General features: G+C 40.4%; 1 protein-coding gene across 6 annotated transcripts in view; it reads left to right on the top strand.

Annotated features, from left to right (window-relative positions):
* PIP5K1B (phosphatidylinositol-4-phosphate 5-kinase type 1 beta) overlaps positions 1-26,753 on the top strand; it is a 168,108-nt gene that overhangs the window by 57,262 nt on the left and 84,093 nt on the right. For all 6 annotated transcript variants that reach the window (XM_037901862.2, XM_043547686.1, XM_043547685.1 and 3 more), the window contains one exon: positions 17,670-17,800. In XM_037901862.2, coding sequence (XP_037757790.1) covers positions 17,670-17,800 — 131 coding nt within the window. The remainder of the gene's footprint in view (positions 1-17,669; positions 17,801-26,753) is intronic.

The raw sequence follows: 26,753 nt of genomic DNA, 5'->3' as shown, positions 1-26,753 counted from the left end.
CAGAGACTGTTGTTTAGGTGCTACATCAACATATGGTACCTTTCTTGCTGCTGCTTCCTCTCGATTTTCTGTGTGGGTGACATTAAATGAGAGTCTTAATGGCAATGATGGTACCCACAATAAGCTTTTTAAAATTAAAAATGAAATATAAATTTAATGTAGAAAAAAGTCAATATCCTTATAGTGAACAAATTCTTGGCTACTGGATTCAGTTTTCTCCTTTTGGTTACTAGCACTGTTCTGTACATCAGGGACGGTCCCTCCCTTTGTGTTTGTACAATGCGTAATACAATTGAGTTCTGGCCTGTAAGAGTTCCTGCAATACCAATAATAAATGATAATTTTTCCATGTTTTCAGTTTTGCTATAACACTGTTGGTAAAGTCCAGGAGGATTTTTAAACATTCAATTTTAATTCTTCCTTTCCTTGGCAGCCACACTCACAGTATGTGGGTGGCTTTAAAATTCCGGACCCTTTTCTTTCCTCAGAAGCAACAGGCAGTTATATTTTTGAGGTGGGTTTATAGATGTAACTTTTTGTTGTTTGTGTCCGCATCCCTCAAGGATTGAATACTGATGGGTGTTTGAGACAGGGGTACAGAAAGAGGCTGGGTTCACTGCTCCAGTAAACTAAGAGAATATAGTACTGCCAATGCAGAGGTACTGTAGGTAGAAAGAGAATACTTTAGTTTATGAAATTAGTACTTGTTCACTTCTTCCATGAGGAGTTTAGTGGCCACAACTCACTTGTTTCTTTTGCTGTACCTATTCTGTCTAGACTCATGCCCGTAGCTTAGAAGTTCCTAATCTTTCTCTGTCCCCACCCCAATCCCAAAACCAGCCACAGGTTCTTGCCACAGCCCCAATTCCACAATGCTTTGTGGCTGCCTCTTGCAGTTCTTTGCAGCTAATTTTTAATGATGGGAAATGTGCCCAGAGATTGACAGGTGTATATTCTAGAACTATTTTTTTAAAGAAGTATACATACAATATCAGATTGATCCAGTTTTGCTGGCAACTCACGTATGTTATCCTAGTGCAAAATGACACCAGTCATGACTCTCAAATCTCCAGTGGAGCAGTAGAGATAAAAGGAGGCATTGGGACATCAGCAGATTGTATTTATTTGTTTTGTTTGTTTAAGGAAGAACTGAGAGCTGATTTTTAAATTGTTGCTGTCAATATGTTCTTAGCTAGGAAAAGTACAGAGATGACCAAGTATTTTTGTGATTTAGAATCTTTACACGGACTACCTAACACACTGGTTATTCTGCAGGGAATTCTTCATATTAATTTAAGGAATGCATTGTCAAAGGGTGTTTGAGGTTGTAGTTGCATAAGTTCCTGGAATTTGGAGGTCAGAATCTTCTGTTTTTGGACTGGTGAGAGTTCATGCTTTTTCCCCTTAGTATTGTCAGCAGGCCAGATTTGCTCCAGGGTGGTGACAGTTCACAGGAGTAAGTCTACCTAGAGCTAGAGTGCAGCAGTGCAAGCTACTTGCAACCCCTGTTCCATCACAGGCCCAGAGCTGGTGGCATAACTTCAAAAGTGGGCAGTCCTGGCCCAGAGATGTGCTAATTCAATGACTCTCCCGGCCGGCCATGTTTGGCTGGGCTCCTCTTGAGCCTCAGTAGGATTTTAAAGCTATCATCTCCCAGAGTAACACCCCCACCCACAACATCACAACTATCTCTCTAACTGGAGGGCCTCTGCCCCAGTACTAACAATTTATAGTACTTTACTAAAGTGCTGATTAAGTAAAGTACATAAGCATGTGCTTAAGTGCTTTGCTGAATCTGGACCTGAAATGGCTTTTTAGGAGTTTAACCAGACAGAAAGACTCCTTGCAAATACATACTGTAACATTTAAAGATTTAGTAATATTTAGATGACAAAAATAAAACCAAACCATTACGGCCACATTCAGTTCTGGTGCAACTCTACTGAAGTCGATGGAGTTGCACCCGCTTTACAGAAGGGCTGAATTTGGCACCTAATATTTAAAAAGCAAAATTATTTATAAGACACACACATGTGGCTTGTGCCTTTGATATTGTATTTTGCTTCTTAATCGCTTATTTCCTGTGTGTATTCATCTCTCAGAGTAATAGGCAGTGACTATAATGTTTGCAGAGGTTTAGTCACATTTATAAAATACATACAAAAAAGGAATATGATGCATGGAAAATTTCTACTTGTGATGTAAAATCCAGTGACCCATAAGATAAAAAGAAGTGGTATAAATATGAGCCTTAGTAGTATATTCCATTTTCCATGTCCAGAGAAAAATAGATTTTAATAATCTTGGTCCTTCTGTATTTTCCAATACATTTTAACTATGTGTGTGTTTATATATATTCCTTAAAGAGCAAGTCATATGAATGACTCCTGTTGAGAGGTAGCTATGGAAAAGAATCACAAAATAAACATAGAAACTAAAGTACATAGTAACTAATCACAAAATACTATAATTTTATTGTAAGTAAGAAGTGGGCAGCATTATCTCCTGTAAATGTAAACAAACTTGTTTGTCTTAGCGGTTGGTTTAACAAGAAGTAAGACTAAGTGGACTTGTAGGTTCTAAAGTTTTACGTTGTTTTGTTTTGGAGTGCGGTTATGTTTAAAAAACAAACAAAAAAAACTACATTTGTAAGCTGCACTTTCCCGATAGAGATTGTACTACAGAACTTGAATGAGGTGAATTGAAAAATACTATTTAACTTTTTACAGTGCAAATATTTGTAATAAATAGTGAGCACTGTGCACTTTGTATTCTGTATTGTAATTGAAATCAATATATTTTGAAGAACATCCACAAATATTTATAATAAATTTAAATTGGTATTCTGTTTAAGTTTGATTAAAACTGATTAATTGTGACTATTTTTAATCTTCTGATAAATCACAATTTTTTTGTTTGACAGACGTAGCTTTTCGACAGCTTGTTCATTTTGGAGTTATTCACCACAAACATTTGAATCTCTGGGACCTATTTTTAAGTTTTGGCTGAATTTATAAACTTCTTGATTGGTTTTGCTGAGTTTATAAATATTCTAGATATATCCTCAGGGTTTGTAATCTCTCTAATCAAATAATTCGGCTAAAGAAATACAGAATCTTCAAGATACACCCAACACAGTTTTTAAACTGAAGAAATTGAATAACTTTAGTTCAAGATCCCAAACTATGCAGATATGGCCAATGGATTCTGTATGCTCTGTAAACCAGATGATATGATTTCAAGGAAACTAAAAGCTTCAGACACACCATTTGGGGCCTAAAAGCTCTGTGAGCCAAATAGGTATGAAACATTTATCAAAAGAGCTTAGGGTATGTCTGCTCTGCGGGTAGAAGCGTGCCTCCCAGCTCGGGTTGATGGACACACACAAGCTCTTCTCAAGCTAATGTGCCAAAATTCGCGGTGTGGATGTTCCAACAGGTGCAGGGGCGCAGGCTAGCCATCCAAATACTGACCCAGTGAGTTAGGTGGGCTTCTACTCAGGCAGCTAACCTGCGCTACTGTCCATGCCCCAACAGCCACAGTGCTGCTGTTTGTGCGCTAGCTTGAGCAAAACTGGCAAGTCTGTCTGCCCAGGTTGGGAGGCATGATCCCAGCTGCAGTGTAGACATAACCCTCCATAGCAGAGTGCCCTAGATTAGGGGCTTGACTACGCTACCGCCCACGGTCAATCTAAGATACGTAACTTCAGCTACATGAATAGTGTAGCTGAAGTAGACATACTTAGATCTACTTACTGCGGTGTCTTCACTATACTAGACACGTTAAATCTACCCCTCCTGGATTGATCACTGCCTGCCGATCCGGCGAGTAGTGTAGACAAGCCCTCAAACTTCTGCTGGATACCTCTCACGATCTTCTGGGTGCCTGAGGAGGTCGCCACTTGCTTGAAATATCCATTAGGGTTTTCAATCTCTGCTGATTGCCTCAAAGGATTCTGTAGCCTCGGCTGTGGTTCTTGTGCAAGTTGCAAAAGGCAACAGAGGAGGCCTAAGGCCCTGATTAGGGCATGGAACTTCTGCATGTTCCCAGCCGCAGAGCAGCTCCCAGATCTGCTCCCCAGTGAAGGGTAAACCAGATTTCAGGAGTCTTCTGTCACTTGCCACTATGATGGGGAATCCACTGGCCCATGTTGGAGTATGTATAATAATAATAAAGGCAAGGCTGAAGTCAAAGCAAATGTGGAAAGAATTTATTGCCTCTGTTCTGGAAGTTGCAGTGAGTTTACTAATACCTAGATTATGTATTTACTGACAACCTTTACCCTAAAATCAGACTTTGCACCTTAGCTTTATCTATCTTCAGTTCCTTCTACTTTGAATTTTATAACAAATGCTTTACATAACCCATTCAATGTTGCACTTAAACAGAGTGGGTCAGGTTCGTTGTGGCCGTAATTTATGTATTCCCTTTGCCAGCATGGGTCACTGCACCCCTGGGGGGGAATGCACCCAAGTGAAGAAAGGTGTTGAGTGAGGGCTTTAATTTCCACCACAGATACTATACAAACCCTGCTGAGGGTTTGAATGCACTAAATTACCACATCCTTTAGTTGCCGTAGCTATGTTCCCTCTCCCCTGCTATCACCCACCACATCTTGGGCTGTGCTAGTCAACTGCAGGTCCCTAGCGGGGCAGAGAAGGGATACACAGGTGGAAGCTGGTATAGAAGCCAACGTGAACCTGGCCCTCTCTGTTTATGTGCAACACTGAATGGGTGATGTAAATAAATCTAGCCTAGAATATTAAAATTAAGGTCAACGTTCTCACAAGTGACCTCTAACTGAGTGCTTGTTTTCTTTAAGTGTATTGGCATCCTCAGTTCTCAAGGACGTCACTTGGAATTATGGGTGCTCAGCATTTCCAAAAGTGAGGCCCAGGTTTTCTCAAATTGGGCACCCAGAATCAAGAAACGCTCTTTGAAAACGTCTAAGCTTAGACCATTTTCAAACAGTGGCAAAAATGAACAAATATCTCAGATGCTCTTTTACCCAGCTTAACAGTATACAGGATGCTCTGATTAAAGCTGGGCAGGAAAATTTTTTTAGTAACTTCTAAGCTAGAAAAACAGTGATTTTAATTGAATTTCCTGCCGAGCTGCCCGGCAGTGATCACAACCATTCATAAAACAGTTACAAGAAATCTATTTCCCAACCCCCTTTTGAACAGCACAGCATATCAGAAAGTGAAATTGATATGAAAAGGAGAACAATGTTGCAATTGTTTTGACTTAGGAATTACAAGGAAAGGAAGTTGCAGTGCAATTAAATTAAAAATATTAGTCATTGTAAAGAGTAACCACCATTGTTTCGTTGAGTTCTGTTGAGATGTTATTCTAAGGGGCAGGAAAGAGGGATGGATCAAGAACAGGGAATAGAACTGTGTAACTAATGGCTTTCTGAGATGAGGAGAGGACAGACAGCCTCTTACTACTGCTGACCTTTAACCTTTGTAACTGCCCCTATATCTTTGCCACTAAACTTTTGTACCTTTCCTGACTCACCACTCCCTGTAGCTTCCCATAACTGCATCTATAAGATAAGAGTAAATGTTTTCTTTCTTCCTACTCTTAAGCGATAGACTGTTTTATTGCAATTAGAATTAGGTTTGGTCTGGAAGTCACATTTGCTGCCAACACGGCAGATGTGCAGCAATAAAAACAAAGGTGACCTTAAAAAGAAAAGGAGTACTTGTGGCACCTTGGAGACTAACCAATTTATTTGAGCATAAGCTTTTGTGAGCTACAGCTCACTTCATCGGATGCATCCCAAGGTCAGAGAAAGGGGTTTATGAGGAACTGCAGTCCCAGATCCAGGAGTACCACAAACAACAGGTGGATGTCCTTGCTCGTAGTGAGAGCGCATTCCGAAATTGGGGATACTAGAATGCAGCGACTAGAATGCAGTAGTTACAAATGGTGGTGAAACAGTAGGCTTATGCAGCTCAGCCCTTTTAAAAATGAGGGATTTATTTTTGAGTAGTTATGTTACAACAGTGACATGAGACGAAAAATGTCGAAAGTGTGACTGCCTCAAAAATGACCAGCGAAGTCAGGAAATTTACCACAAAAACTCCCCAGAAAAGAACAATTAAAACGGGGGCTGTATCAATGGCTCGGCACCCACCCAGAGCTGGATGTGGTCTAAGCAGCAGCAGTGAATGTAAAGTTTACGGGACACAGCCAGTACCTAACCCACAATAATAAAAATAAAATTATCACTGCTTTAACATCTTTCAAAATGTGACTAGGAGAGGAAATATCACTATGCAACATGCGCTAACCTTAAGTGGCTTGGCTTAAGAGTCATAGAAATCTGTCAAGGCTGTTTTTATTTCATGAGAAGGGGAAGGGTATTTGCATGGGATTGGAAAAGCTCATGTGTGTAGATTGTTATTTATGATAAGTATGTATGACTGAAGAACAAATGCTTCCTTGTAATCAAAAATTCCTAGAGCATGAAAGTGACTCAAAGCTGACTCGAATCATTTTGAGTTTTAAAAAAAAAAGGAAATTTCTAGTATTTCATTAAAATTAGTGGGAGTCCTGCCTGCAAAATGACTGCCTTTTACCTTTAGTCCCTTTTTCAGATTTATCATTGTGCAGTGGTGATATTATTTAAATGAATTACACTGACCATTAAAAATTATATACCATGTACCTTCATGTAAATCATCCTTCAGTTAGGGACTTCTCTCATTTAGGAGTTGTATCTGTATCATGTGAGCCCCAGAGGGGGAAGTAGTTTAACAGAAACTGTCCTCCAATGTGAAACTGCAGTGGGGAGTCTAATTTAATAGACACCAGGGTTTCTAAAGGAAGATGTACTGAATATAGTTGAATAGTGTAATGAATTATTATAAACCAGTTGGAACTCTGGGACTTGAATTGTGGAGATAAGAGTAGCAAATGTAAACAAAACAGTACTACAACAGCCAGGGGAAGCAGGCTACGCACCAAGCAGGCAGGGAGCAGGAGAGAAGGATGGGTTGCTTGTGGCATACAGGACAGGGGTGTTATGGGATACAGAATCAGCCCATTTGGCTAAATCCCCACAAGCAGCAAGACGGGGGAGTGGGGCAACAGCAGCTTTCTGCACAGGCCGTGGTAGAAGGGATGGGCCACTGGAAGTCTCCTTGCAGGAACCATGGCTGCAGGACAGAACAAGTCACTGACAATTTCTCTATAAATGGTCTTGCCCTTGGGCAAGAAACCGTGAATGATGGAAAGGCCCAATTTTGGGCACTTAAATATCCCTACCATTCCTTATTGCACTAATAAAGAGCAAGATGGTTATTAGTATTTAATAATAATAATAGTATTACAGCACTTAAAGGTCCTAACCAAGACCTTGGGCCCACTATGCTAGATGCTGTGTATAGACATAGTAAATCCCTGTCCTGAAGAGTTCAGTGTCTAAATAGACAAGGCAGACAAGGGGTGGAAAAAAGTATTTTCTCTCTGTATATATGAGGACCAGAGGCACAGAGAGAGTAGTTATTTTGTATCACACGCTAGCATGCTAGGTGCTACACAGGTGAGCAGGAAGACATGTCCTTTCCCCAGTGAGTTTATAATCTCACTCATTTTGTCATGTCTAAAACTGAGTGACACAAAAGGAAGGGGACTGGGTGAATAAGGGCGATAATTATATCAATGTTGTGCAGTTACTCTGTTCAGGCATGTGTTCATTTTGGTGGCTCAGTTAAGGTCCCTCATCTTTATTTAATATATATATGTGTGTGTGTGTATAGTGTATATAATGTAGCAGTGGGTATCATGATTGCTTATTTGGGACATTGCAGAAAATCTGAGCCTGTGGATACAAATTAAATGAAGAAAGAATAGTGACTTAGGGTATTTCTACACTGCAAAGAAAATCCTGTGGCACCAGGTCACAGAGCCTGGATCAATTGATTCAGGCTTGCAGGGCTCAGGCTGCGAGGCTTAAAAATAACAATGTAGACGTTCTTGCTTGGGATGGAGCCAGCCTTTGAAACCCAGCGAATCGGGGGGAGGGCCTCAGTGCCTGGACTACAGCCTGAGTCTGAAGGTCTACACTGCTATTTTTAGCCCTGCAGCCCAAGACAGATGAGCCCCAGTCTGTTGACCTGGTCTCTGAAGCTTGGTGCTGCGGGTTTTTCTTTGCAGTGTAGACATACCCACAGTGGACCAGAGTAGGGAGGGAATTTGATTCATTTGTGACCATTTACGGGTGTGGGGGGAAGGGGAAGAGATGTTTATGGGAGAAATGGCTGAATGGATTAGAAAACCTGTTGTCACTGGCAGAACGTAGGAGGAGGGGAGCAACCCATTAAGAGATTCGGTTGGATCTTGGGGCTTATTTAAGCTATTGAACTTTTTTTCCTTTTTTCTTTTTAAAAAAGTAAAAAGATTGAATTCAGCATCTTCTATGATTCTTCTACTGTTTATCTCACTTATTTGCTTATGGTGATCTCCTGTTAACATGTATCACTGTTGCACAAAACAGATTGTCTATAGGCAATCTAAGTAAAATGAAATCGAACCTATTCCAATGCCCTACTCATCTCTTCTCCTTCAGTTCTCCCTTCAGTCTTTGTGCAGAACTTCTGCTATGTCAATGTCCCCTTTACATAGTAAGGGGAGCACGTGGCCTTTTGACATGGCTACAGTCCAGATCTGGGTCTTTTACTGTTTTAAATGCTTTATCTTCATAGTTATCTGAAATATTTTATTGTGTAGTGTCCTGTGCCCAGGGCCAATCTTTTACCATTATATCAATGGGAGTTTTCCTATTAATTTACATGGCTGCAGGTAACAGCAGCCTTCAAATTCTCATGGAAATAATTTAGCAACAAGCAATGCCTCCTCCAACAACTATAGAATCTAAATTTGTCAACCGTAATTTTTTCTTTTTTTTATGAAGACCATCTTTTCTGTAACCTTGCAGCCAGCTCACAAGGTCACTAACAAAACTTGTTGAAATGAAACCATTTAATAATTTCCTCTATATAAAATGTTAGGCATCATAAATATAGAGTGGTGAGTTCCACAGATCCAGCTTAAAATAGAAAACTCTGTCTGTAGCCAGCATAATATCATTAAAATCTTAGTTATTACATTCACAGGATCATGTGGTGACTTAATACCCCATTTGAAAGGATTTAAGGTCTTGTTTATTGTATTATTCAGAAACTGCTTGCATGTCAGCTAGTTACAGGATTTCAGCTCAGCGTGAGGTAGAGAAGACAGAAATCTATTTACTATGTGTTGAAGTAGTAATACACCTCGCAATATATCAAGACTGAGAATATTTTCATTAGGGAGAAAGTAACTATTGGTACAGAGCTGACTGTGAATACCTGTATGATATTGTGGCTTTATTCTATAGTCTTTTGTCATGGCCTGCTATTATTTTAGTATCCAAGTAACATGTTTCTCCTACACAAACTTTTCAATGTAAGCATGTATAAAGAAAACTGCATACTTTTTTTGAAATTTAAAATCAATATATATCCCCCCTCCCTCCCCCCCCCAAAAAAGGGATACAAGTACGTCCCAGAATGAAAACCAAGTTATTTTAGGGCTTCTGATTTCAGGTGTTAGCTAATAAACAAACAACCCCCCCGATACTTTAGAAAAAAGAGATTATGATATACACTATATACAAAGAGAAAAAAAATGATTTTTTTGGACATCTACATAAAACTCAAATTGCTAAAAATAACCCCCGCCAAATGAAATTATAATAAACCCTGAAAAATTGAAGCCCTACACATGGGGGCTTTAATGGGGGGAGGTGAAGGAAGGGGAGTTCTATTTCAAATTTGTGCGCATGGACACCAGGGCTAACCTTAAACTTCATAACTTGTTGATTCCAGTCAAAGATATCTGGGTGGGTCACAATTTGCAATGATAAAACTTAAGACTTGAGAAAAATGACTTCACAGTAGCATCCTCTAATATTACTATTTTCGCAATTTGCTAATCTACCAACTGAACACACTGATCTTCTAAAGGGCTCAGTTGGGCACAGTCCTATGCTCAGTGCAGAAGTCTGGTGCCATAGAGATTTCAGAGTGGTAGCTGTGTTAGTCTGTATCAACAAAAAGAACAAGGAGTACTTGTGGCACCTTTAGAGACTAACAAATTTATTTGACCGTAAGCTTTTGTGGGCTAAAGCCCACTTCATCAGATGGATGCAGTGGAAAATACAGTAGGAAGATCTTATCTAGAGGAATCGTCCTTCAGGATAGGTGCTAGATCCTTGATGATGCTGGAGAGGTTTTAGTTGGGGGCTGTAGGTGACAGCTAGTGGCTTTCTGTTACTTTCTTTGCTGGGCCTGTCCTGTAGTAGGTGACTTCTAAGTACCCTTCTGGCTCTGTCAGTCTGTTTCTTCACTTCAGCAGGTAGGTATTGTAGTTGTAAGAATGCTTGATAGAGATCTTGTACATGTTCCTCTGTCTGAGGGGTTGGAGCAAATGTGGTTGTATCTTAGAGCTTGCCTATAGACAGGGGATTGTGTGGTGTGGTGTGGTGTGGATGAAAGCTGGATAAAGCTTATATAGGTAAGTATAGGAAAGCTTATATAGGTAAGTATAGCGGTCAGTAGGTTTCCGGTATAGGGTGGTGGTTATGTGACCATCGCTTATTAGCTCTGTAGTGTCTAGGAAGCAGATCTGTTGTGTGACTGGTCCAGGCTGAGGTTGATGGTGGGATGGAAATTGTTGAAATCATGGTGGAATTCCTCAAGGGCTTCTTTTCCATGGGTCCAGATCAGGGGTGGGCAAACTTTTTGGCCCGAGGGCCACATCAGGGTTGCAAAACTATATGGAGGTCTGGGTAGGGAAAGCTGTGCCTCCCCAGACAGCCTGGCCCCCGCCCCAGAAGCATTGTTCTGAGTCAGCCATAAAGATGTTGGCATACTGTGGGGCCAGGCAGGTACCCAACAACTTTATGGCTGACTTAGAACAACGTTTCCTCAGCTCTCGTCCCCTAACACCCCTACTCTACTTGCGCTACATTGATGACGTCGTCATCATCATCTAGACCTGTATTTTCCACTGCATGCATCCGACGAAATGGGCTTTAGCTCACGAAAGCTTATGCTCAAATTTGTTAGTCTCTAAGGTGCCACAAGGACTCCTCGTTCTTTTTGCTGATACAGACTGCACTACGGCTACCACTCTGAAATCTGTCTGGGAGGAATTTTTACTCAAAAAGGCATAATTATTCCTGGAACCCCCTCAGCGCACTGTGGAATGCTGCAGGCCTCTGTGGAATGCAACTTTGTCCCCACACTGAACTGGTCCCATTCTGTGTGTGTCTATCAAAATACATTATTAAGATAAAAATTTAAAATCAACTTGCAGCTTAGAATAAACCAGGGGTTCTCAAACTGGGGGTTGGGACCCCCTCAGGGGGTCATGAGGTTATTCTGAATACTGGGGAAAGAGGCATGCCACTTCAGTTCTGTTCTGCTCCTCCTGCTGGCTTCTAGGCTTTTTCTGACCCTTTTCTCCTCTTTGAAGTGCAACAGGGAAGGGGAACGTGTGTGTGTGTGTGTGTGTGTGTCTCAAACCGAAACAACTTCAAAAATTCCAGAGTGCTCTTCTCATTTGCGGTGACTGTACCATAGTTTGAAAGAGGAGGGGCTCTTGGCATTGTGGTTCTCCTCCTGTACAATACAGTAGGTGCCATTTTAAAAAGTGCCTTTTTTACCAGTACAATACTACCAGCTCTAGTACTATTTCCTATTGTAAGTCTAGTTTATACCTCAATCTCGTAATATCTTAACTACCAATAAATAAGATGAGAACCCTTTTAACTGTGCCACTCTATACAAGTATTTTGCCATTAGTATAGCAAGGTCTTGTATGTGGTAACTATCTTCAATTTAATGTAGAAAAAGCATCTGAATTGTAAGTAAATTTGTACATTTTATATTTCATCTAGAAAAGCTACAAAAGTCCTTAGAAGTTTTATCTGTAATATTTTTGTGTCTCCATGTTTACAAGTAAATATAAATATATATATATATATTTATTTTCTAAAGTACATTGCTCTGAACCTCAAGGAAGGCAATCTTTTTAGTTTTTATTGCAAATTTTTAAAAAAATTTCTGTTGATCAGATCACTTTGTTTCTAAAAGGGCAGATGAGTGGTTGCTCAAGCATTAAACATAAGGGGCCAAAATCTGCTTTTTGTGCAGTGGCATGATGTGCAATCCAACTGAAGTCGTAGGAGTTGTGTATGCATAGCTGAGGGCAGATTTTGGCCCAGATGGTGCTATTTAACGAGCAGTTTAATTATGCAACTAGGCAGAAGTATGGGTTGGACAGTATGTAGCAACAGAATGTTCAGAAATATTAGCATGCATGAATCTGAGTGGGAGTGGCCAACAGTCCATGTAAGTGTGATTCAGATATGTGCAGAGAAAATAAAAGGAAAAGGAGTTGAATAATATGGTGGGCTCTACAACCATTTTCAGTAACAGACGCAAAACTTATTTCATGGTGTGGAACATCAGACAAGAAGCTAATTGGTTTCATAGAATGAGGTTAATGAAACCTACATATCCATGTTGATCATGCGGATTGTTCTCATGCTGCTGTTTCTAGTACTCTAAAATATGCTGATTCCCAGTTATGTGATCTTGGAATCATTGTGCAGTTATGCTAAGGCTAAGGGGTAACTTCTGAACCTTCATATAAGGCTAAAATGAAGAAAAATCAATTTCAGACTCTAAAAGGAGAACTCTTCTAACTGAAAGTCTCTGAACTTTATTGCCGACTCTACTGCACTGGAGTCTTGAAAGGGAATTTAAAAATATACCAGACAGGGTATGAAACTTGATCGTGTACTGTACTGCTGCCCTGGAATACTGTGAAAGGGAACCATGAGTATAGAGAAAATGCAATTGAGGGTGGAATTTTCCCACCGACCGTAAGGGATTTTAACCTCCAATAAATATATTATTGCAGTAATAAGATAGGGGAATTAAGGCTTTGTCTACACTAGCACTTTTGTTGGCAAAACTTTTCAGTCAGGGGTGTGGGGGGAAAAAAAACATACAGCTACCACCACTCATTGGTGATGGCTTAATTATGCTGGCGGGAGAGAACTCTCGCGCTGGCATAGAGCAGGTATGCGGGAGACGGTGTACCGCTGCTGCTGTAAGGTTCGTAGTGGAGACATAGCCAGAGAGAAGTGCTTCACTTAAGGCTCAGGGACCAGCTGTAAAATCGCCTAAGTCTGTCGTCTTCCCTTGCACTTTTCCCCCTGATTGCACTCTTAAGAACAAAATAAAATATTTTAAACTGGAACAAATGTTCTTAGTGAAAGATTCCAACATTTTTTTAAAAAATACACATTATCTCGTCATCTGATGCAACTGTAAATACTGGATTGACTCTCAGTTAAGGGCATGCTTGGGCCACCATGCTTTTGGAATTTGGTATAAAGAGTATACCAGTGGCTCTACGGTCTGTGAGCCTTCAGTGAATGCTGCCTGGGAACATGGTGCTGGCTCTCCTCTTTGCTTCTAGCTGCCATAAGTTGTATTAAAATAAACCCAAACCCAATAAATACTTTCCCAATATTACTTTTCCATGTAAACAATTGCTGTGGTTGCTACAGGGGTGGTGATTGATTACACTGATCAACTCTGCTCCTGATGGCAATCATGAATGGAAGCGGAGGTGATGTAGAAAACAATCTTTCTGTTAAGATGTGGTCCACAGTATGAAAAAAGCTTAGGACTTCCACACTACAAGGCTATACATGGTAACTTGTGCCCACTTGGAGAAACCTTCAGGAACAGCTCATGTTCTGGCCCGGCTGTGATGGCAAGATTAATGTCCTCTTAGGTTCCCAGTTGCTTTTCCACCTGACTTATCTGTAATCCTCTGTCAATAATAAGTTGCAGTTCCTCATTATCTGCTATATTTTCAGTCTCCAGCCCTCTTTCCAGCCGTGTATTAGATGGGTGTCCAGTTGTGTACCAAGAATCTGTCTGCATGAATACCAACTTAAATGAAGTGACATAATTAGTGCTTATGCAGGGCATTAATCATTCATGAATCAAGGCTTTTCAGGGAAAGAGAAATGGGAATCTTCTTAACCACACACAAGCCAAATCTTTTTACAGTAGAAGTAGCACTGTAAGGACTCTCTTGTTTTATTCCACCAAATGAACTGTTATGCAAGTGCAAGGTCTTCCTGGTATGTAGTGTTAATTATTTAAAATAAGCACACATTGCTACATCATTTCACATTTAAAAATACAGTCACCATAGCACGTGCACTTCTGAGAACTAAAGTAAGATCTAGTATCTGATATTGGAACCCTTCCGACTGTAATTCCCAGTTAGTTCAATTAAGTTGTGCTGGTTCAGAAGCTTTCATTTGTAGTGAGAATTTGACATTTTACTCAGCAGTCTTTCGCTGTCATTATCTTCTTGTTTGTTTTAAAAAAAACAAAAAAAAAACAAACCTTGAAACCTGCAAATTATGCACATAGCAGGGGTCTATGCAACATTGTGCTCCTGTCCCCATCTTTTGTCTTGTTACACTCATGTGTGCCACTTTTATTGAGAAGCTATGCAGGGCAGGGACTCTCATTCTGACCCCAATTCTACCACCCTTACTCCACAATCAGGACTGCCCACTACTGTGTGAAGGCTATTCCCTGCTCCCATGTAAGTAAATGGCAAAACTCACAGGTTATTCAATGCAAGGATGGCAGAGTTGGGCCCTGTGTGTTGCAGGTATGTACTGTACCTAGCACCAGAGGGACCAGTCATGACTGGGGCCTCTGGTGGTGACTATCATAATAGAAAGCCTAAGTAGCTTATGAAGTGTAAAGTAAAATGGTGGTGTTTCTGATATTCTTTTCTAGCAGTTATGATAGTCTCTACTGCACAAATGGAACTGAATGCCACCCTTGATGACCATAGAATCATAGAATATCAGGGTTGGAAGGGACCTCAGGAGGTCATCTAGTCCAACCCCCTGCTCAAAGCAGGACCAATCCCCAATTAAATCATCCCAGCCAGGGCTTTGTCAAGCCTGGCCTTAAAAACTTCTAAGGAAGGAGATTCCACCACCTCCCTAGGTAACGCATTCCAGTGTTTCACCACCCTCCTAGTGAAAAAGTTTTTCCTAATATCCAACCTAAACCTCCCCCACTGCAACTTGAGACCATTACTCCTTGTCCTGTTCTCTTCTACCACTGAGAATAGTCTAGAACCATCCTCTCTGGAACCACCTCTCAGGTAGTTGAAAGCAGCTATCAAATCCCCCCTCATTCTTCTCTTCTGCAGACTAAACAATCCCAGTTCCCTCAGCCTCTCCTCATAAGTCATGTGTTCCAGACCCCTAATCATTTTTGTTGCCCTTCGCTGGACTCTCTCCAATTTATCCACGTCCTTCTTGTAGTGTGGGGCCCAAAACTGGACACAGTACTCCAGATGAGGCCTCACCAATGTCGAATAGAGGGGAACGATCACGTCCCTCGATCTGCTCGCTATGCCCCTACTTATACATCCCAAAATGCCATTGGCCTTCTTGGCAACAAGGGCACCCTGCTGACTCATATCCAGCTTCTCGTCCACTGTCACCCCTAGGTCCTTTTCCACAGAACTGCTGCCTAGCCATTCGGTCCCTAGTCTGTAGCTGTGCATTGGGTTCTTCCGTCCTAAGTGCAGGACCCTGCACTTATCCTTATTGAACTCATCAGGTTTCTTTTGGCCCAATCCTCCAATTTGTCTAGGTCCCTCTGTATCCTATCCCTGCCCTCCAGCGTATCTACCACTCCTCCCAGTTTAATATCATCCACAAATTTGCTGAGAGTGCAATCCACACCATCCTCCAGATCATTTATGAAGATATTGAACAAAACCGGCCCCAGGACCGACCCCTGGGGCACTCCACTTGACACCGGCTGCCAACTAGACATGGAGCCATTGATCACTACCCGTTGAGCCCGACAATCTAGCCAACTTTCTATCCACCTTATAGTGCATTCATCCAGCCCATACTTCTTTAACTTGCTGACAAGAATACTGTGGGAGACCGTGTCAAAACCTTTGCTAAGGTCAAGAAACAATACATCCACTGCTTTCCCTTCATCCACAGAACCAGTAATCTCATCATAGAAGGCGATTAGATTAGTCAGGCATGACCTACCCTTGGTGAATCCATGCTGACTGTTCCTGATCACTTTCCTCTCATATAAGTGCTTCAGGATTGATTCTTTGAGGACCTGCTCCATGATTTTTCCGGGGACTGAGGTGAGGCTGACTGGCCTGTAGTTCCCAGGATCCTCCTCCTTCCCTTTTTTAAAGATTGGCACTACATTAGCCTTTTTCCAGTCATTTGGGACTTCCCCCGTTCGCCACGAGTTTTCAAAGATAATGGCCAATGGCTCTGCAATCACAGCCGCCAATTCCTTTAGCACTGTCGGATGCAACTCGTCCGGCCCCATGGACTTGTGCACGTCCAGCTTTTCTAAATAGTCCCTAACCACCTCTTTCTCCACAGAGGGCTGGCCATCTACTCCCCATGTTGCGATGCCCAGCGCAGCAGTCTGGGAGCTGTCCTTGTTAGTGAAGACAGAGGCAAAAAAAGCATTGAGCACATTAGCTTTTTCCACATCCTCTGTCACTAGGTTGCCTCCCTCATTCAGTAAGGGGCCCACACTTTCCTTGGCTTTCTTCTTGTTGCCAACATACCTGAAGAAACCCTTCTTGTTACTCTTGACATCTCTTGCTAGCTGCAACTCCAGGTGTGATTTGGCCCTCCTGATTTCATTCCTACATGCCCAAGCAATATTTTTATACTCTTCCCTGGTCATATGTCCAACCTTCCACTTCTTGTAAGCTTCTTCTTTATGTTTAAGATCCGCTAGGATTTCACCGTTAAGCCAAGCTGGTCACCTGCCATATTTACTATTCTTTCGACCCATCGGGATGGTTTGTCCCTGTAACCTCAACAGGGATTCCTTGAAATACAGCCAGCTCTCCTGGACTCCTTTCCCCTTCATGTTAGTCCCCCAGGGGATCCTACCCATCCGCTCCCTGAGGGAGTCGAAGTCTGCTTTCCTGAAGTCCAGGGTTAACCAGAGTTAAACTGTTGACACGTTTGCTGCTGCTGTTAATCTCACCAATATATAATAAAATAATAATTCATTATAGTTAAGCTAGAATCTATATTTTGAAGCTCAAATATCAGCGTCCATAGTAGCTCTGCATACAGAGTTTGGCCCTTAAAATTTGGGAGGGTATTCCCTGTAAGATTATCGGTGGTATTTCAAAATTCTTGAAGGGATTTGGATGCCCATTTCCCATAGGAATTAGGACAGTTCCCATGTCCAAATCCCTTAGCGATTTTTGAAAATTGCAGCCTATGCCTATTTTATAAGATGTGTTTAGATTTCAGGCTTCAGCTACATCACAGTATCTCTTTAAATCTTTTTTATCTGAGTAGCGGTTAATTCCAGTTAGAGGTGAATCTCGTCCGCTTTCCAACCTGAAAAAGTAAAGCTGACCAGGTACCAATCCCAAAGAAAGATTTAATTAAAATAAAATGCTTTGTTCAAAGAGTGCTCATGATAAAGAGCAGGAATCCAGATATAGTAAACTTGCATTCTAATGCTTATTTTCTTTTGCAGACAGCATCATCTGCTATTAAAGGAGCTATTCAGCTGGGAATAGGATACACAGTAGGTAACCTCACCTCTAAGCCAGACAGAGATGTACTTATGCAAGACTTCTACGTAGTGGAAAGTGTATTTCTGCCCAGGTAAGGAGAATCCTATATCATGTTTTTTTCGAACAAAAAATTAATAGCATGCCTTCATTTACTAGATGTGCTAACTATGAGGACTATTTTGAAAAGAGAATTTTCCTGAAACAAATGGGATCATAGTAAGTTTTTAATGTAAGAGCAGTTCAGTGGTTTTATGAGAGGATATTTTAATAATAAAAAAAATGAATATGAACTATTTCAACTGGAAGTTTGGCATTCAAAATAAGTTGAAAATTAATGTAGTAGACTAGATTCTAACTTTTTTTCCTGTGCCATAGCTACAGCTGAAGCAAATCCTTGCATACGGTTAGCTCTGCCAATGGTCTCCAACATTCAGTTCATTCAGAACATCCATGTTTCCAGATCCATATTTCCAAATATGGCGGTGAAAGGATGGTAGGAGGGATTACCATGTGCACACTGATTAGTGAGAACAGATGGTCCTGTGTTTGAGATATTAGACTGAAATTCAGGATCTGGGTTAAACTTCAGACTCTGCCACAGACTGCCTGTGTGACCTTGGGCAAGTCACTTAATATTTTTGTGCCTCAACTGAACATGTGTAAAATGAGTCTACTAATGCTTCCCTACCCTGTCAAGGTGGTGTGAGAACTAATATGTGAGGCCGTCGGGTCCTATGGTGATGGGGGCAACATAGGTGGAAACTTTCAACCAACATCTAACTTCATAACTGGTGTCAATGTTAAGCATTTGTACACAGACTGGACACCATAGTTATTGTGCAGACAGCAGTTTCAGATATTGCTATAGCCCTATTTAAGGGATAATATTTGGAAAAACATACTCCGGTTTATGTGGGAAATCGGATCACAGCAGATATCAACAATTAAAAAAAACTTGTTACATAATGGCTTATATTTTTTTTCCAAACTGTCACATAGGACAAAAAGTATAAAGAACATATAGACCAAGATTTTCAAAAATAAGAGTTCCTAAATCCACTTTTAGGTACCTGCCTGATTCTCAGAAATGCTGAGTCCCCAACAGCTCCCATTGTAGTAACTGGGAGCTATGGGTGCTGGACATTTCAAGGCACTTACTTAAGACTTGTCTACACGAACACTTAGTTCTCAGCAAGCTGGGGTGTAAATCTGTCCCACGATAGTATGCTGTGTATGACATGTCCATGTGGACCCTGCTGCCACACACTACAAGTTCCCTATTGCACTTTGATCTCCTGTTACAATGCAGGATAGATTCAAGTGCACTAGGGAGCTTCTAGTGCATGGCAGCAGGGTCCACATGGGCAATAGTGTGCAGCAAGCTAGTGTGGGGTAGATTTACACCCCAGCTTGCTGCGAATTAAGTGTTCATGTAGACAAGCCATTAGTTGAGTATATGTTGCAGTTTGAATGTGGGCTAACATTTAATCTGAACATAAACCCACAAATCGTCTCAAATATAAAATATAGTCCTTGGAAACATTAGGAATGACGTCACTAAAACAATGTATATATTTGTTAATAGGCAGCGTTTAATCTTGAGAAAAGATGACTGAGAGGGGACCTGATAAGTCTTCAAATATGTTGAGAGCTGTTACAAAGAAGATGACATGAAGAACAATTGATCACCATCTGAGAGTAGGACAAGAAGTAATGGGCTTAATCTGCAGCAAGGGAGATTATAATTAGAAAGTTTTTCTAAAATCTAACTAAAGGGTAATTAAACTCTGGAATAATTTTCCAAGGGAGGTTGTGGAATCCCTATCATTAGAGATTTTTTAAGAACAGATTAGACAAACACCTGTCAGGGATAGTCTAGGCTGACTTGGCCCTACCTCATTGCAGGGGGGCCAGACTTGATGACTACTTGAGGTCCCTTCCAACCCTACATTTCTATGGTTCTATGACAGCCATATTTTTTTTAAAAAAATGATCTGGTCTGATAATGTAAAGCCATTGTTTATGGGGAAGAAGACTTGGGGCTAAGTTAGTCTGAAGCATTCTCTTAAAGAAAATCTCAAAGTTCGGAACATAATGCCTGGATAATATCCAGTCTTTACCCCACATGGCTGTAGTTGTGCCAGTGGGAATTGTTCATGTTCCATGCTCGTGGTTTGTGAGTGTCTATAATTGATGAGTTTTGTATATGCTTTTTCTTTGTGATCTATATTCTGGGAAAATATGTAGATACTAACCAAATAAATACGTTTTAATACTTCACCAAGAATTTTTCAGATCACAAGAAGAAAATTACCACTTCTGTATAGTCATGTAACCAAACTCTTCACTGTTTCAAAAACCAAAATAATAGCCCTATTTGGATGAAGATGTTGCCATTACAAAGATGATGCATGTACCCAATAGGAGTCTGCATGGCTATCTGTAAAGACTTCAGAGCCCAAGTTATTCTTTTATATATCAAGTGAAACTTGCATTCACAAAAACTACTATAAGCCGTTGTTTTTGAATTAATAGCACAGAAGTGTAAGAATCCATTCCATTTCCTTTTTTTTTTCCAGTTTGATTTGTTGTTTTTTATAAATGTCAATGTTGTGAAAGCCATAATACGTTAGTTACCTGATATGAAAACATTCCTGCATACATGCTTACAAATGCAATTTCCAAATGCCTGTGTGGTTCTTGTGTTAAGGGTAGTGATAAGACAGGTTTCTTCTGTTTTAAAAATGGAATGGGGGCATGAGGAGCAACTTGGCTTGCCTGTATTAACAGAGTTTATTGTGTGTGTGTGTTTTTAAATAAATAAATTAGTAGCATCTTCCTGTCCAGTCATCCAAAGACAACACATAGAAAGCTATCAATTTAAAGTTCTAGCCAAATGCAACAAGTAATTTGACTTGCTGTCTGGTTTTACTAGTCAGTAAGCAAGAAGGAGTTATATATAGTCAGTCTCCTTGACTGAAACAAAGGATCTTTTTGTAAAGGGTACTTATTAATAATATTCTTTCTCCATTAGATTCAGGAGTAGCAATCCATTTATGTCTTTTAAGACCAATTATTAAATCTACAATTTCTGTGCATTAGGGGGTATAGGAGATGGAAAGTCTGAGTCTTGTCTCTTTGTAAACTGCATATTTATCTGCCTGTCTAAAATGATATTGAGTAGGAATAAAAAGGTACTAGTTAGGATGAATTGCAAGAGCACGACCCTTCATAGTAAAGTAGGGAGCTCCACTGTTGAGTCCCATTTGAAAGTACAGTGCAGATTATTCCTAAGTGTCACCAGCAGATTGTTAGTGTCAACCAGGTTATAAAAGTAGAAGGAGTCTCTCTTTCTCAAGGCAAAGGGAGTAGTGACTGAGACAAAGGAGGCAAAACCCGAGGAACAGCTGATCTAGGGAGAAAAAGCTTAGGCTAAGGTGAGTTTGATAGTTATTTGAATTACTCCCTCTCTGTGATTAGGGCATCATTGGTAAATTTGAGCTATGTAAGAGGTGTATGTGATCATGATGAGAAAACAGGCTTAACAAGCAAGCAGCCACATTTTGCACTAGCTTCAGGTTTCCAATGTGATTTAGCTGTAGCCCCATCCAGAGTATTAATTTAACTCCAACGTTGCTATATAATGTACGTGTCCATTTGCAGCAGCACTTTGTCTTTATGGGCTGTCCTGATCATTTCATCTCCCCTCTGACTGGTCCTTTGTCTGCACCCAGGCCTGATGGGAGTGATACAGGCAATGAAGTGACATTTCACTTATTTCCTAGAGTTCTGTGCACTCCTGATGCCACATTGTCATAGTAGTGGGAGCATTGTTACAGTCGTGGTGTTTTTAGCGTAAGCGCAATGTGCCTGAGGCAGCACGTGACCAGGTCTGCTGGTTGGATCATTAGTTTCCCTGGCCCGGGCCAGGTACTGATGGGGAGTGTGACACTGTGAATCCAGACTACTTGAAGTGCAATGAAACAACACTTCTACTTGCATTCCAGCAAGCAAAATCATATGAAAATTATAGTTTTGTATAAAAGAAAATCATGGAAAAATAGCCAACAATTGTCTTATGATTAATCAATAACAGAAAAGAAATAACCTCTGTGTAGTTCTCCACCCCTCAAATAAACTGCACCATCTGTATGATAGTTTAGTAACCATAGCAAAACATATTATTTCAGGATACTAACAGTAAGAGATTCATGTGGTTAAAAACACCAAGAGGGAAAAGGAGGAAAATGGTTGGTTAGAACGCAATATAATGGACCAAATTCTGCTGGGTTATACTGCTGTAAAGCAGAAATAACTGCACTGATTTCAGTGCAGTTACTTAATATTTACACTGGTGTATCGAAGAGTAGAATTTGGCCCAATGCTTGGGTGTATTGCATGTTTGACTCAGTCATTTTCAGTAAGTTACCATGTCTTTGCACTGTGCCTTTAAACTGCTTAAAATGTTTTCTTTCGCTGGCCATTATAGCACATGTGCAGGGATGAGAAGATACCTTCCCAGCTTCCACTCCTCTCCACACTCATCTTTAGGACAGGGTGCAACAGGCAAAGCTCTTGTTGTTCATATTGGGCTATCCAGAAGGAATTTTATAGCATGTTGCTTTTAGGAGCCAACTGTGATGTGTCACAGAGGGTTACAGTACAGTAATTCATTTTTAGGACCAGATTCTGATTCTGCAGTTTAAATGGCAGTGAGCATGAGCGCTCATTTTACAGAACACAAATTGGCTGAGCCAGTTGATCGTAACGAGGGAACCTATGGCTGCTCTACATTTGGGTAGTGTAAAGCTACTCTGGGAACTCATGCAAATAGTCTCTCCTGTCCCTCAGAAACACCCCTATGCAAATCCGTAGCCTCTCTTCCCACTACCAAGGCCAGTGGCTTTACTGTAGCAATACTGGCAGTAATAGCCAAGCTGTCAGGTAGAGAGATTTTATGCAGCCTAATCATTCTCTTCTCTGCTGTCGCTCAACTTTAAAGGATTTTCCACTCTACCTTGGAATCTTGGGGAAATGCTGCGTGCTCCATCCCACGGGTCCTCTTAGATCCAGTGTAATGTCATGACTTCCAGGTGTCTTGGTGTTAAAGAAGTGTCACAGAGTAACTCTAGTTCACACAACCTTATTACAATATGACACTTTGTCATGATATATATAAACTGGTAAAATATCTTATCCAGAGTTTTTTTTGACAGCACCAGGGCTCATTTCTGCCCATATGTAGAAGATCCACGTATCGAGCTTTAAAAAGTTGTCAAACTGTATTGCGGGCTTTGGGCACTAGGAACATACACCAGACTCTGCCTATTTGTTTTCTCAGACCTGTCAGTAGAAGGACTTCTAAGATCCAGGCTTTTGCCAAATATTGTCAAGTGTTCAATCTTCACATAAGTCCATTTATGGGTCTCTCACTTTTCTCCCTCTGCCATATGCTTTATTTCAGCTTCTAGACATTGACCAGCATCCCTAGTCTTGTTCCTCAGCATTCCAGCTGGGAGGCTTACATTATTTGTCCTTCATCTATACATGTTGTATTGCAGGCAAGGCTGTTTCTACAATGATTTAGTTAAGATATGGGACATTTTCTCTTGCAGTTTTGTTACTGAAACATTAGTCTGTAGTTCACAACATGTGATGGCATGTGACATATTGTCAGGGTTTTATAACCCTTGTGAAGTCTGGTGACATGAAAAAGTGGGTAGGCAAAATTAATGCATAAAAGTATGATTACAGCTAATTAACAGTAGTAGGCAGTGGTCATATTGTGTCTGATAATATCAGGGTGGGTGGTGCCTTGTCTCTAAGCTTCCACTATACAAAATAAATGAATCATTAGCTGATGTATTTTCCAGAAATGTCATGGAAAGATCAGAAAAGCTCTCTGAATTTCAGAGGCAATTTCCATACAAACACCTTGGTCAGTTGAAGGGCCAAGTGTTTCCCAAACAATTATATGTACACCATTCCCTGTAGGATACACATAAACAGTATTCAGAGTCTCATGCATAGCTATTTATGCTGTAATTCATGCCCACTGTATTAGCTCCATGTTGACCTGTTTCACACAGAGGCATGTATGTAACTTGCTGAAGTTCCTAAAATCCAGTCCTAGGTAAAATTCTCTCTTCCCTTTCTCCGCTCCTCCAGCATGGACATAGAGGACATGCAGATCTGCTGAGGAGTACTTTTTAGGGGATGAAAGAATCTGGGCAGACAGCAACTTGGTAGGGAAACTACTGCCATTTCTTCCAGTGTGTGTAAATATTGTTGAAAATGGAGACAGTGTGACTCCAAGAACAAAATCAAGTCTATTATGAACTATCAGCTACTTTGATTAGTAAAAAAACAATTCCTAATATAGATAAGGTGAATGTTGATTTTTTTTTAAATGTATTTTTGAACATAGCCACCTGTTTCTTAGGTGCTTTAAGATGCCTCCATAAAAGGGCGTATCAGCAGTGCAAAATTAGTAGTAGTGTTGTTGTTGTTAGAAAATAATTAAGAATGCCCATTCAGTGCTTATTGCTACATAAAATCTTATGGACCCAAATATAATTGTCTTGATTTATTTTGAGATTCTTTAATGTACACATGCATTGCCTTTTAAAGATGTCTTGTTTCAGGAGACTTATTAGCACATCTTACTGTAGCTGAAAATAATACAAAGGAAGATATATCTAGAAATAAGGATATCACTATCGGTCTCTATCCTATATCAACCAAAAGCTGATAGCTATGTGAGTATAGAAATAGGGACTAGTTCTTGTAGGCAGAAATGATGCAGTCATTTATCTTTTCTCTTTAGGGAGGAAATAGGAGGATTGGAAAGCAAGACCTGGATTAGTTGTGCATACTTGTGCATTTATCTGTTGCACACAGGAAAGGGATAGTGAACGCACTTCAGTGGGAAGTAAAAGAGCAACTTTTCCCAAGACTAGAAAGACCTGATTTTTTTAACACATTCGATATTTTGTTTGATTTGGGGGTAAATGGGGTAAGGAGTCCGTTCCATATTGGGCACTGAGACTTCCCTTTTTCACTATTTCCCTCACTTTGCACATACACACAACCAAGGCTCCACATTGTGGCTGCTTTCTTGTGTTAAAGAGAGAGAAAAAAATGAAGTTTTCCTCAGAAACCCTTAACACTACTGTAACTGGTCAGAGGATGTACCATTGAAAGTAGTAAGACACTCCTTCTGTCCTTGGGGGCTAAGTGTGTTGCCTCCTTAACATTTCCAGTTAATGCTAAACCAAGGTGAGACTGCCAACAAACACATCTGGGTCTCCCACAAAGCAATACAGGGCTGGACCTCAAAAATATAATACTTTGTGATTAATTTTAGATTGATATGCATCACTTATACTGTAACTTATTCCCCTGGATTTATAGGCAGACAGTTCTTCGCTTTAAAAAAACAAAACAAAACAAAAAAAACTAAAAGATTCTGCAATGCCAGAACGTGCAGTTACCTGCATAGCTACTAGAGAACACAGCTTTCATGGTAAATTTAGTTTTTTTAATATATTGAATAAAAATAGTACTTTGCACTTTATAGTCTTTCATCTAAGCTTTTTAAAGCACTATCCAAACAGTATGATTAAGCCTCACAATCCTTCCAAGACCAGAACTAAATGTCATTGTACAGGTACAGAGATTTGAGTTGTCCAAGGTCACAGAAAAAGTCAAACTGGTAACAGAACCTAGTCATGTGCTCTAATCACCGGATATGTTCCCTGTCTTAAGATGGAAAGTTATTGAGGTTGTCTCCTTTCTTTATATTGCACGTTCTCCCATATGTGCCCAAAGTTATAATTTTGCAGTTTTAGGTTTTTCCTTCAGTATAAATGAAAAGTATTGAATACAATAATGTAACTGCTTTGTAATTTAACTAGCATACAGACAGTGTTTGCATTGATGTAAAGTGCAGGCTTCCTCACCTCTCCGATTTCTGGATGCTGCTAAGCCATTTCTACCAGGAGTGACACTTATGTTTGTATCTTCAAGAGATTTCTCAAGAACAGTGTGTTTTATTTTGCCTTGGGAATGCACCATATTGCATCAAATGGTCAGTTAAGACATTAGAATTAACAGAGCAAAATATGCCTTCGCCAGCTACAAACAATCCTCCCCATACAAATGTCTTAATATTTTTGTAGGCTGGTTAAAGCATATTGTCCAGTCCACTTTGCATGTGGTACTTCAGCTCTGAAAATAGCCCAGCCAGAGCCTGAACTCCTAAAATGTCACCAGCAAACAGTGGGGATGGGGCAAAAATCCATGTTGATCAAAACTAATAAGTTTGGGGCTGAGAACCACAAATTTCTAGGTTGGGAGGAGGGGACTAAAAAGCCTGTGGTTTTAGAGTTTGAAAACATCTTTCCTAGCCCACTGGTGTTTTTAGTGTTCCTCAGTCTTTTCCCTCTTACTTTCTTTCCTCCCAGCATGCAGTTTTTTCAGCAGCTTATCTCTAGCTGCAAGAGCTTTGGAAGAGCTTCCTTTATCACAGTACTACTGCTTTTAAGCCAGCTAATAGGATGTGCTTCTCAAGAAATGCAGTCCCTTGTCGCCCATAGATGCTTTGTATGCCATGGTAAAAAAAAACCTCAAACTCTTGTCAAATTTTGTTCTCCTGCATTGCAGTTGAACTTGCCACCGCTGTCCTTTGAGCAGTCCTATGAGGCAGTGAAACTGAAAAAATCAGTGTAATGAATGAAAACAGTGTGGAATGGTGAGCAGCCCTGCATACCCACCGTAACCAGGGAGAATTTTTAAAAATAGTGTTATCTCTTGCAGAGTGCTAGGGCTTGTCTACAGGGAAATTGACCAGCGCAGCTATAACAGAGTAAGCTGTTCCACCATGGGTTTTTTCAGAAAAGGGTTCCTGTGTGGACCTTATTCTGGATTAAAACTGATTTAATTATGGAATAATTACTCCACTTTGTAATATTCTGAAATAAGTCACTTTGAGTCCAGAATAGATGTTCAGAGAGAGTGAGTGAGTTGTTCTGGAATATCTGTGC

The sequence above is a fragment of the Chelonia mydas genome, chromosome 5, assembly GCF_015237465.2.
Source record: "Chelonia mydas isolate rCheMyd1 chromosome 5, rCheMyd1.pri.v2, whole genome shotgun sequence".
NCBI lineage: Eukaryota > Metazoa > Chordata > Testudines > Cheloniidae > Chelonia > Chelonia mydas.
This window is presented reverse-complemented; position numbering and strand designations above follow the sequence as displayed.